The 13,412-nt window shown below is 46.3% G+C and overlaps 2 protein-coding genes across 2 annotated transcripts; both read left to right on the top strand.

The window, feature by feature from the left end:
- Nucleotides 1–2,447: 2,447 nt before the first annotated feature.
- PtA15_7A648 (uncharacterized protein) lies at nt 2,448–2,717 on the top strand (the record flags this gene model as incomplete). Its single annotated transcript, XM_053171276.1, has 1 exon — nt 2,448–2,717. One exon carries the CDS (start codon nt 2,448–2,450, stop codon nt 2,715–2,717), a length of 270 nt encoding a protein of 89 aa, XP_053022474.1.
- Nucleotides 2,718–10,573: 7,856 nt separating this feature from the next.
- Nucleotides 10,574–11,942, top strand: PtA15_7A649 (uncharacterized protein; the record flags this gene model as incomplete). Its single annotated transcript, XM_053171277.1, has 4 exons — nt 10,574–10,987; nt 11,080–11,302; nt 11,373–11,478; nt 11,588–11,942. 4 exons carry the CDS (start codon nt 10,574–10,576, stop codon nt 11,940–11,942), a joined length of 1,098 nt encoding a protein of 365 aa, XP_053022475.1.
- Nucleotides 11,943–13,412: the final 1,470 nt, after the last annotated feature.

Consider the following 13,412-nt stretch of genomic DNA (forward strand, 5'->3'; position numbering starts at 1 on the left):
CCTGACCCGCGGAAAAGGGCGTGCACACGCCCTCCCGGGAAGGGCCGCTGCGGCGAACCGGTAGGTACGCAGCAGAAGCAGTCCCTGCTGGCCAGAGACCTCCCTGAGAGCATCCGCATCCGTGGCTAGATTAGCCTGGGCTAACTAGCTCGGATTACGATTGGAATAGGCTAATCCAATCGGCCATCCGCATGGGTGGGGATTAGCGGGTCCGAGGCTGTTGGAGGTTATGTGTTTAGGTGCCTATATGTTATGTGTTTGGCACCTAAACACATAAAGCTCATGCTAACAAGCATGATGAATATTCATTTTGGGATTAGTCCCAGGATTAGTGGGGGCTAGATTTATACCCCACTAGCTCCAAACGGAGCTCCGGGTTAAGTTGATCCCCGGTTGATCCAACCCAATGCGGGTGCGGGGTCGAACTAAGTGCCCTAATCCGGGCTAACTTAGCGCCCGGTGCGGATGGTCTGAGGCGTCTAGGTCAAAATGGACTATGCATGCATAGGCCCCGTTTGGAGCCGATATAATCTGGGCAACATATGAGTTTTTTTGCCTGACATCCTATGTGACATCTGATCAGGTCCACCAAAACTTGATCAGATGTCACAAAATTCCAGATTATATTGCACAATTATATTGGCTCCAAATGGGGCCTTAATGCCTTGCAAGTGATTTCATAAACTTTGTGATGTTCCAAATACTGTTTATTTTGTTATATTCATTCTTCTGAAGTCATTTAATTTTTGCACACTCATTCTTGAATCTTCATGACTTCAAGTTTGTGGGTTGGCCTTCTAGAATGAGCTTTTGGGGGTGCCAATGTTTCTGTCCAGTGACTGTACACCAAATGTTGCTCTCTACCATTTTCTTTTCAGAAATTCAAACAGTAGAGTGCCTCATACAGCTACAATGCCAAGAAGACTTTCAAGTCAACTTACCTAAGTCCCGCATGAAAACGGACGGGGACAGCCGAAGGGGGCCGTGGCTAGGGCGACACAGTCAAGGGGGTGCAGCCTGGAGGTCCCCATGATAATTTCTTTGATGCCTGTTGTCCATCGATTGAAAATCAAAAGGACATGCAGGTCGCTTTCCCGTTGCCGGTTGCTGTGTGCATCCTTTGCTGTCCTTTGGTTGCCAAGCTCCTATTTACATTTCCCCTTCTTCCTCACAGCCTGATTCCCTGCTTCTGTGGGGATATGAGAAACGTGGACATGTTTTGATTGATACAGCATATCGTTACACATCCTCCCTAGCCCAGGGTCGCCCTGAGTCCGCTCGGAGTCAACTGAGGCACCCCTCCTCAACGATGCGCTGTCAATTCATCAAATCAAGCCGATTGTGACTAGATTTGAACCAGTGTTCCGCACACCGTCTCCTGTTAGCTCCCGAGGTTTACAAGTCACCCGACCACCCAGACAACTGTATGACGCGATAGCTTCCATGGTGTCTTGTCTGTTGATCCGCCGGCTCTAATTTGTAGCTTGACACCCGGCGACAGCTCCAGGCCAAACTGAAGCGTCCCAGCCGATCATAAACAAAGCTAACAAACCAGCTGGTTCTTTTTTTCTGTAGCACTGCCGTAGTAAAACTCAATCATGCTCAGCAGATCATAGCTATACGTCCCTCACACTCATCGCCTCAGTGCACTGTGCTGGCTCACGAGTACACACTCCCACCTGCCTCCCCGGTCTATGAGGCGGCACTGCTTTCAAGCTTGAAAAGCTCCCCGAACCCTGCCTTCGTCTCGCCCTCTCGAACCACATTTGCAGACGGCCCCATCCAGATAACCTTGAGCAGAACCTGTATACGCGCGATTCAAGAGCCAAACCCTCGAAGGGAGATTAAAAAAACCCTTTCAATCGCCTGCTCGACCGACAAACCCACATCATCCCTGAGCCCTTGCTACCCTCATCCAAACATAGTTACAAGCATATATATCCAGTCCTTTTAACTGGAGCCGGCTCACAACCACCTCACCGCAACAGTTCAGTAACCAGATCCTTTTTACCAATCCGTTTCCGACTGGATACAAAACTCCTACAGCTGTCCACTCTTGTCAAGTCCCTCGAACATATTCTTTCATAATACTTTCTGTCGAATCCTGTTTCCCCTGCGCTTGGACTAGACCCACCGCGAACTCTTCATTCTCAACCTCAAGTACATCGTCTCAGTCATCTGTCCTCCGCCCGCACCATACTGAACGAAGCAAACTGAGGCTCTTCCACTGTTGAACGTCTCTCTCCAGCCGTAAGTTTTTATACGTAGTAATCGTGCTCATCCCTTAAGAGAAATCTGCTATACTGATTCTCTTCCAGGTAAACGCTTTCTTTCAGGTTAATCTCGCCTCCAGCCTACCGTCCCAACTTCCCTCGCCAACTACCTCCGCGACTTGAGGCGGTAAAAATCCGATCGAACCCCCAAAAGGAAAAACCAGAAAAGAAAGGATGGTCCGAAGACGAGCCTCAGCCCCATCGGCTTTAATGCTCCAACCAGCAACAGTCCCGCTGGTCAGAGGCCAGCCGAAATTCGTTTTGCCCTCACCACCCTCCGAATACGCTATCATCCATCTGGCCGACCATCGCAAGCTGTCCGATAACTACCATAAGCACAAGCTCGAACCATTGAAGGAATTGCCCCGCTTAAAAGACTTCAAGGTGGCCTACATCAAATGCGATACCTCCTCAACACCCTCGCGGTCACTTATCAGCGCCTAGTTCTCCTTTTTTATTTGTTTTTTTTGATAAAAACTACAATAAAAAAGTAAACTTACAAAGCCATAAATGTTCGTTCTTGTTTTTACCCCATACACACAAATGTAAACCACGTCCATCTGCGTATGTTATAATTTTTGGTGCCGCATACGTATTTTGTATTTTTTCTTCTCTTGATTGGGACATTTTCTTTTCTCAATGTTCATGTGTGTTCTTCCGTCATCTAACATCCATAGATGATTTGGATGCACAAATATATTTAAAACACACAAACATAAATATATAAACACAAACTGTAAACAACCAAGGTTGAAAAATATCACTATTATTTTCTTTTTTTACTCTGACTTGTGTTCCATCTGATTTATCTGGACCAATCTCTTTGCTCACTTGCGTGATGATTACCTTCATTGATAAATATTATGTAGTAGTATCAAGTGAAGCACAAGGGCCTGGATCCAGCGGGAACTATCACCCAGGGCATCTTGGCATCTGCCCTGCAACAACAAATTAGGGGGGTTCATGTTGGCAAAAATCAGCTGCTGATTTTGTCTGCTCATGCACGCTTCAGTAGGGTTTATGCATGGTACATTGCTTCCAAAGGGGAGCTGCCGGCCACCAGAACCTTGTAGCTTTCTCAGGATACACAAAATCTGTGGGTGATGGTTTTGTCATTGATGACTGATTCTGTCAGCCTTAGAGATACATCAAGTATCCAAAAGACTGCAATAACTTAGTAAATAATAATAATTATTAAATTATTATTGCAGAATCAGATTCCTCATCATAAATTAAGGGGGGTCACCCACTTAAAGTACCCCCTTATTCCTATTCCTTCATGTACTAATTGTATAAATAAGAATTGGCCCCAGAAAGCGCCCAAAAATAGTATTACATACAAAAATTTAGTAAAACAAACAATGTACATAAAATTAAACTGTTGTACATTAATGAGTAATATTACTCGTGTAAAAATACCCCGTGAAAGTATTATGTAGACTTCTACTGAAGCTCTTTCACATGACAATTGGTTATAAACATGTCATGTGACAGAGTCAAGGAAATTAGTCTATTACAATACAATTAAATTACCCACAGCCAAGCCCTTTTCACGGCTACACCCCTGGATACTCCCATAGGGAGAAAAGGACTCAGTGTTTACGCCCACTGAAGTCCCCTCTATAAATAGAGGCCTATTTGGCCCTCAGGAAAAGATCCCCCAGACCATTCACCGCCCATAAACTGTAAGTTTGCCGTGAATATTCTCTTTTGCTACATTTGTAGCCACTTTTCCTTATAAACCATCCCCAGCACGTAAAAATCCACTGGATTAAACCCTTTAAATCATCAAAAATCCCTTATTAGCATATTTAAAGCTTTATCCTTATAAGTAGTTGCCGTAAGACCACCGCCTCTGTCAAGCAGCCAATCAGTTTAAGCGCTTACCACCTACTTTTACGCCAAATTAATTCCCTGTAATTAATAATTACATAATTAATTCCTCCTCTGTTACAGAGTGTTAAAACCCTTGTAGTGGCCATATTAGCCACGTAACAAGTTTGGTAACTTAAATTACCAGTGTTTATATCAGTACAGTTATAGTACTAGGGCCCAAAACCCTTATTTTGACGGGTTTTCTGCCCTAAGTTTCATAAACAGAGCTGTCAGATTCCAAAATCAGCCTTAAGTGAATGGACCCCACCCAGTAAAATCACTTTGTGGAGAGCATCAATTTCCACCTTTGAAATCTGACATGCCAAACCCTGGCCTGCTGCCACTGACAACATGGGCAACCCCATTTTTATTTTCATACCATTGATTAGTGGAGGACTTCCTGTCAATCTGGAAGTCAGATCTGGGTGTACAGATTTTGGATTTCACAGGGAAATATAGGTACACAACGCTGTAGGAACAATGGTGAAAGAATTTTGCTACGGAAAGCGTAGCACAGCGCTTTTTGGCCTGGCTGCACTGAACTATTTTGCAGCTTTTTGGGGCTACACTTGCACTTTTTGGGCCAAGCGTGTAGATTTTGTGTTTTTTAGCCACTATTTATAGCCATAAAATAGCGCAAAAGAGCTGCACTAATGCTAAAAAAAGTGCGCTGTGGTAGACAGAAAAGTGAAAAATCAAAAGTTTTTCTCATACACATATTTACTCACCCTAGGCCTCAAGATACCACCGAATAGACCTAAGAAATGGATTCTATGGCCAATTTTACCTCTATTCATCACTGTAAGCGTCACTGTAACCCCGCTGGATTGGAAGTTACACCCTCATGGACACGGCCAGCCCCAGTCATCAACCTGTCACACCCCTCAAGTCACCTTTCCCAGGTTTATGCTACTCAGCCCCAGCCAAACACATACTCTTTTCTATCCCTCTTATCTCCACTGCATATGCAGGGGAACAACCCCATTTCTTCTGTATTTGACATGTCCCCGCTTCATTTATGCACCCCTTTCAGCTGCATGCAGTCTTCTGACCCCATTTCTGCACTCCTTGCATTAGTCTGACACCACTCATGCACCCCTTGCATGAGGTACCCCTGTATTTGACATTTCCCTGCTTTGTTTATGCACTCCTTGCATTAGTATGACATCATCTTTCATTTCTCAACCCACTTTTTGCCTGTATTTAGTATCTTCTGACACCACTTGTACACAGCCCACCAGCTAAAATCCCTCATCCAGGGCACCCCTTGTAGCTAAAATCCCTCACATTTGTCTATATAAGGAGCTCTCTCCCCCCAGTTGTTTTTCCCTCAGCTCACTACTCCCCAGTTATTTACATACCACCTTCACACTTACCATCACATCCATACATCACCACAACCCTCATACTTGTAAATAACCACTGAAATCACTCTAAACTCTCACATACCTGTTGTCAAACAAATTCATCTGGAACAAGACCAGACCTATCACTTGATTAAAACTTGCCAAGCTTAGCTTGGTGGGTCTTGTTATCTGATAGTATAGAAGGGCAGAGTTTGCACCTCCATCATCCCCTTCTCCATTCAGCAAAAGGGTTTCGCAACCACTTTTGAGTCTTACAGCGCTGCACTCTTTTACAGCGTTTTCAAAGCACTGTTTTACTCTTTTTTTCCGGCAGGGATGGGGGGGAGGTAGCTGTTATTTTGTACTTCATGGGGTATTACCATTGGGGAAAAAAAAACACCTGCATTTAGTGATTTTTTTTGCACCTGAAATTTGGTTTAATATGAGACCCATCAATTGGAGTCTGACATTCAGAGGTATGGTTATGAATATCTAACTAAACAAGTATGCATATGTACATAAGGCAAGCTGCCTCCAGCATCTAGTGGCACCCTGTAGCGCATTGAGGCTGCTGGGCAGCTACACTTTTGTAGTGCAAAAGAGCATGTGGCACATTGAGTCTGCTGCACAGAGAAGCTTTTGTAGCGCATTGAGGCTTCTGCACAGCTACGCTTTTGTAGCGCAAAAGTGCACGTGGCGCACAAATAGCTGGAATAAAGTGCTTTTGCACTGCGCTGCGCTATTTTGTAGCAAAAGCGCAGCTTTTTGCGCTGCCCTTGTGCTGTTTCACCGGGGAAAAAAGCGCCTGTGAGCTACATTTAGCCGTAGCGCAGCTTTTTATGGCTGCGCTACAGCTTTTTGGGAGGGGCACGTAGCAGGTACCTGCTGCGCTGCGCTAAAACAGGCGCTTTTTGTAGCACAGCGTAGCCTTTCACCATTGGTAGGAATACAGGCCCAGACCCAGACCTGCAGCAATCGGCAAGGAAGCTTGTGCGGTTAGCCAAAAAAGCAAAACCAGCTGCTAAGAAAGGTAAGCCCCTTTTGCAGTCCAAAAACGCAAGACCTAACCCAGGCAGAAAATTTAAAAGTGTTGCTACAACAATTAAAGAAGAATAATCTGCCACAAAATTATGAGAAAAGTGCTGCAATCTAAGCTAGCTTTGGCAAGTAGTATAGGAATGGCGTTCAGGTACCCGGGTACCGCCTGCCCGCACCCACCCTGAGCCCCCTATTTTTCCCAGGGTTCAGTGGAATTGATTGGGCGTAACTTGGGTTGACGGTGCCAGTGCGCGCCCTGGCGCTCCCTGGGGCGCTCACTGGCGCCGTCAACCCTATTTACACCCAATATGAGACAGCCACCATACACCCCTGTCATCAGCTCGCCCAAACCATCAATCATGGCCTCCAACCGCAAGCAACGATTTGAGAGCAAGTATCACAGGTACACTGCCCCGGGTACCACCAGTACCCGCCTGGGTGGCACCATGTGTGGTACCACCTGCCTATTTTTGGTAAATAATCAACCCAGTACCTGTACATACCCGTGGTGGGTACCCGGGTCCCAAATGCCATCCCTAAAGTGGTAAGCAACGCAAACCACTTCTGCAGTCCTGCACTGTGTCTGAAAAACCTGGTAGCACTCTAGAGACTTGATCAGGCTCAAGAATAATCCCAGCCTCAAGTCACTCACAGAGAGGATCAAAGCAACCAAATGCAAGTGGCTGGACTGTGATAGGGGGTTTTAAAGTTGACCCACGCATGCATGCATGTCACTTTGCATACCCCAATTTGGCAGGGAGACTTGCATGCCAAACTGGCAAGTCAACGTTCAACATTTGAGTTGAACGTCAACTTGCCTTGCCATGCAAGTTGGCTCATCCCGCCCCTTCACGCAAGATCACCCCCCACCACAGTCACCAGACCCTAATCCTACAAAAAACAATAGAGCACCCGATTCAATTGGATGACTCGTCATTCAATAAGATGAACCAGTCATTGATAGAATTATGGTATTCAAAATTGCATAAGATTTTTTTACATAAAATCATAAGCTGCAATTTTGGCTGGGAGATGTCACTTTGAGTTTTATGCATGCTGACATCTCCCAGTAAGGATGGCGTTTGGGACCCAGGTACCCGTTGCGGGTCCGGGTACCGGGTGAATTTTTGACCAAAAGATGGCACCCAGCACCACACGCGGCACCGCCTGGGCAGGTACCGGCGGGTACCAGCGGTACCGGAGGCGGTATACCCGTGATACTTGCTCTCCAAAACATCCCAAAGCCCAGTGTGCCGAGAGGAATTCATACCTCTTGGCAAGCTGAACTTTGACCAGCTCGCCGAGAGGTAAGTATTCCTTTTGGCAAGCTGGACTTTGACCAGCTGGCCGAGAGGAATACATACCTCTTGGCAAGCTGGACTTTGACCAGCTCGCCAAGGGGTAAGTATTCCTTGCGGCAAGCTGGATTTTGACCAGTTCGCCGAAAGGAATACTTGCCTATCGGTGAGCTGAATTTTTACACCAGCTCGCCGAGGGTAAGCTTCCCAGGGAGCTGGTCATGGCCCAGCTCACCGAGGGATGTATTCATCTTGGAGAGCTGGTCCAAGTCCAGCGCGTCTCGGCACTGCAGCAATTGACCGCTTGGATGGGATCGATTGTCCGAGCAGTTTTTGGACAGACTTTGTCCGATGAGTTGCACAATGTTTGAGCCTGGGCTGCTGGGCTTGTCGTACAAAGTTCGTCCGACTACTTGTTGGACAACTTTGTCCGCGCGGATAGTTGATTCAGTGTGGTAATAGGTGGCTTAGGGCGGGTGCGGGCAGGCGGTACCCGTGTACCGCACCGCTTCTCCAGCCAGAACCACATACCTGGTACCGCACCCGGTACCCCACAGGCACCCGCCAGGCGGTACCGGGTACCCAAACGCCATCTCTATCTCCCAGCCAAAATTGGCTTGATAATTTTATGTAAACAGTGAGATATGCAATTTTGAATACCATAAATGATTGGTCATTTGATAAGGCAACCCGGCATCAATAGCATGACCGGGGATCAAGAGAATGACCGTTCATTCAATGAGATGACCGGTCATTCAATTAGATGACCGGTCATTCAATAGGTTGGCCGGGCCTTTAGTCATTGATGGTACAACTGTTCAATGGCTGGAGAGGGTTGAAGGGTTGGATGGGTGGTGTGGGGTGTGGAACATGCCAAAAGCATATGCGACTGCGACATGAACTGGATGGGAGTTCTGCCAGACCAGGGCCCAAAGCGGGGCGCTCAAGGTAAGTTTGAAGTTTGGCGGGGGGAAAGTCAACATGCAATTTGACTTGCATGCGGGCACAAGTTTACTTTGAATCCCACTAATATGCAATGCTGAACAAATTAGTTCTAATGCCTCATTCATTTATTCTAGAGAAATTCAAGAAGAAAAAGATTTAACAAACCAATTCTGCTCAATGAGCAGGGGAGAAAATTGGTGAGTGTTCAGATCCAAGCTAGGCCAAAAAGAAACATAAAGGCTGATGGAGGAACAATTGCTTTAGTGACAGGCAACATATCTAAACTCCTCAGCTGTTTTGCCAAGGAGTAGACAAAACAGGATTGAGAAGGGTGGAAGCCAATCCAATTAAGTTCATCAGTGTTCCAATAAGATGCAACAGAAGCAAGAGCTAACAAAGCAATTGATGTCGTAGTTCAAACTATTCATCCAGGACCATATGAATGCTCTTAGTTCTGAACATTTCCAATTTAGCTTAGAAAGCAGCCAATATCCTGCTCTTAGTTAGAATACAATCACTGTCTTACAGTCTCATGTCCTCAAAGTTTTAGTCAGAAATATTAGATTGACTAACAAACAAATTAATCTTGGCCCCATTTGGCTGCCGCGTTATACGTCATAAGTGGTCAAATTTATGACGCGCAACCCCTGGGGGTTTCAAAGTTTTGGTGGCAACGGGGGCAAATTTTGGGTCGCGGCAACAAAGGGTAGTTATGTTACGTTGCGTTATCCGCGCGATTTTGGTAACTTAACTACCCCCGTTATCCGGGCCCCCCTGTTACTTTACTAGTAACGGGGATATTTCAGGCCTTGCGCGTAACGTAACGGGCCTCATTTTTGAGGCCCGTTATCGCGTTATCCCCCGGATAACGCAATAACGGACCATTTAAGGCTTTTTTAGCCTCATTTTTTGCCCGTTCTCAGGGGCTCCGCGCGCCCGGATAACGCAACGAGTATAAAAAAAGGGCTTAATGTGGTGCGTTAATGTAATTGCACCACTGTTACGCGTAACACGTAGATAACGACAAAAATTCCGTTACGTTACCGTTATCTACGCGTTACGCGTAGCGTAACTACCCTTCGTTGGTCGCGGCATCATAAATTCAACCATTCATGACTGTAATGCGGCAGCCAAACGGGGCCTTAGTTCTTTGCAATCTTTCAAAAGCAACATCATGTTTGATACCTGTTTGCACTACCCAGGACTTGAAGTCAATTATCACGTATCCCTTCAAGTTGGAAAATAGTACCATTTGTGATGACACTTGCTATCATTCCTTTTCCTAAGTTAAACAATTACAAATCACATCTCAGACTTCAGCTCCAGGAAAATAAATCATCATTTTCCTATCCGTGACAGAAGAGAAGATATGTTGATAATCAGATGGCTGGACACAAAAAGTGGTACCCCCAAACACTCATTTTTAGGGGACAAAATTCCCATTGTCTGGAAAGTTTTTTTGGGGGGGAAGTGGGAAAACACAGTTGATGAAACTGATGGTGAGGATGAAAAAACCTCATTAAAAAAGGGAAACAAAGGAGGAATGGTAGATATGCAGGCTGGAGGGAATGATGAAAAGTAGAAGAAAAGGTAAGCTGGGTTTTCTGATTGTGGGATTGTTGACAGCTTTCAAGTCATGTTGAGGTCCGCGCGGAGGAGCCTGCGCGTGTTTATTCAATTTGTCGAGTGTCCTCCACCCACTTTGGATATATTCAAAATGCTTGTGAGGGCAAAAAATATCCCAAACACAACCCAGTTAACCAAATCACCGACTGTCAAAACCCGACAAGAACCTGAAATGACTCCCACCAAGTCCACCAAGGTCACGGTCAGCGCCGATGCATTAGAAGACCCGCAATTCCCAATTAACGGAACCGAGCAACAGGGCGATGGACAGTCTGATAACGAACCGCCAAAGAAAAAACGAAAAAAGGCTAACCAAAAAGCGAAGAAAGCCAGGAAGTCGACCGACTCAACATCTGCGCCTGTCAATGCCGAAGCCCCAGAGGGCGAAGATTCAACTACGCAAACCAAGGGCGATAACACTGCGAAGGAGGATTCGAAAGCTGCTGCCAAACTGGGCTTGGCTGATGGCTCTAGTACGAAACTTACTTCTGAAGAACTCAAGCAAAGAAAGAGGCAGAAAGCTAGAACCAAACTAAAACTGAAGAAGGAGCGAGCTAAAGAGGTGAAGTGTTCAAAAGATGAACAGGTGAGTTTTTTCCAACTCCTCCAGTTACCCGATTGCATGCATACATGCCTCACATTTTCGAACTAAAACCTGAATTGGTGCATTTTCTCCAGTGTCTCCACCTCCATCCTGCCTCAGAGTCATCAAATGAATCCAGTTCAATTGGGCTTCAGCCGCCCGATCTTCAAATCAATTACCTCAAAGATCGACAGAAGCGAGCACTGCCGCTTCTCTCCGACCTCGAGTTTGAAAGCTTACCCTTGGAACAATCTTGGTTGTTGGACGTCAGTGGCAAGCCACTACGGGCTCACCTCGGCGCGTGGCTAGAAACCGGAGGTATGTCCATTGATCGAAATTACATGTGCGTCCATCATGATGTTGAGTTGGACTTGTCCATTGTCTTCAGCCGTCCCCGGGCTGTTAGAGGCTGTTAAGGAAAAACCCGATGTCGTTGGCGCACCGGTGGCTTTAGTTGTCTCGAGTTCCGCTTTGCGCGCTGTTGATCTGTGCAGGTCAGACTTTTCGCTCTACTATAATCCAAAGAAAAGAACGGCAAATGTATCCTCGAAAATGTTCGTTGTGTCTGTTATCAAATACTGATTTCCTCTTATGGGTCTACAGAGAGGTCAAGCGATTGATCAGCAACCCCAAAGAATCCGGAGAGATAACGAAGCTATTTGCAAGACACTTCAAACTTCCAGAGCATGTGAACCATCTCAAGACAACGAAGGTTTCTATCGGGGTTGGAACGCCAGACCGAATCTCGAAGCTGTTGACATACGAAGGCGATGAAGGATTGAAGTTGGACCGCTTGCAATTCCTCCTGCTTGATGTCACCTGGCTGGACGTCAAAGGTTTCAACGTGGCCGAATTGCCTGATTTGAATCTCAAGACCGCTCTTTGGAAGTCCCTCTTGGGGCTTCCTAAAACGCTCGAAAGACTCCAGTCTGGCAAGACTAAAATCGTCCTCTTCTGATCCGATAGTCGCCCGTCCTTCCTTATTTCTTCATCGTGTGGTTTGTTTTTATAGGTATCATGGACTTGCTTGCTCACCCTCCACTAGCCCCTGTCGTTATTCTCATTGAGCCAAGGTCAAAATCTGCTTTCGGGCCGTGCTGTTGTTGAACCGCCCGTTCCAATCACATCTCATCTTGGTTTCATCTCTCTTAATTTCTATTTGCTCCAAATGCTTCCAAAATTTCTCATAGCGTTTGGTCAGACCAGCATCCGATAGGATGATTGCAGCAAGTGCAAGAGAGCTGGTTAGCCTAGCCAGAAGGCTCGGAGCAGTGGAGTCACAATCCTCAGAAATTATCAAGAGAGACCAGGCAATATCAAATTCTTGGTGTTTCAGTCTTAAGGGATGTGTTGGATGGGATCATGAGATCGTACCCCCCAAGATACCTTGATTGGATCTTGGAGTCCAAACAAAGTTGAGATGATGGATGTCACCGAACTTAACACAAGGTCCCAGCCTCCTGCGGGCCGTGCAGCATTTGGCTGGTCGCGAAGCGACCCCTCCCGGAGGGAGGGACTTGCATACTAAAACACCTTTCTGGCGTGAGCGTTTTCCGAGGTTTGGCTGGGAGCGCCCTTGTTTGCATCACCCCACCTTCAATACTCAACGTATCATTTCTAGGTTTCAGTACATCATACATGTGCATGTTCTTGTTTTTCCATATTTTTTTTAAATGCAAAATCACAATTACTTCTAGTGTTTTTTTTTTTTTTAGAAGTTCAAGATTTCGAACTTCAATTCTTGTCCCCCATATGACAAGGGCCGAGCGCAGTCACACTACAAAGATAAATATGCTTAAGAGCAATCTAGATGATGAAACTACCGACAAGCTCATATCACACAGTACACGGCAGCTGCACATATTAAAGTTTGGGTTGGCAATTTGACGTGAGGGGCCAAGTATCGGTCGGCTCGACTGGTCAGCTACCAGCCCCCGCGTCAGCCGTCAAATTGACAGCCAAATAGCCAGCCCACCCGCCGGCACTTGACTTCAGGCAACTTAATTTTAACTTCTGTTAACTTGCCTGGGTTGATTCGCCAATAGCCCTAACCCAAGAGGGCAGGTTAAAATTTTACCAAGTCCGCTCATCGGAGGGACACGTCACCCTTGGCTCCCATTCATTTTTTCAAAGTCCGCTCATCGGAGTACAGCAGGACACGTCATCCTCCGGCACAGCTCCGGCCTCATCCCTTTGCAAAAACCAAGAACTCATCACTTCCACCACCACTACTACAACGCCGATTCCAGCCTCGACCAGCCCGCCTTGGTGAGGAGATTCATACAAAAGTATCATTGTGACTGGTAGTGTCGACCAGTCTATCAAACTTGGCCCCCTGATCTCTTCCCTTCTTCACTCCCCTCAAGTAAGCCCTCTCAACTTCTGTATGAACCTTTTTTTCTGAATTGGAGAGGAGGTTTGGGGTTAG

This window comes from Puccinia triticina, chromosome 7A (assembly GCF_026914185.1).
Source record: "Puccinia triticina chromosome 7A, complete sequence".
NCBI lineage: Eukaryota > Fungi > Basidiomycota > Pucciniomycetes > Pucciniales > Pucciniaceae > Puccinia > Puccinia triticina.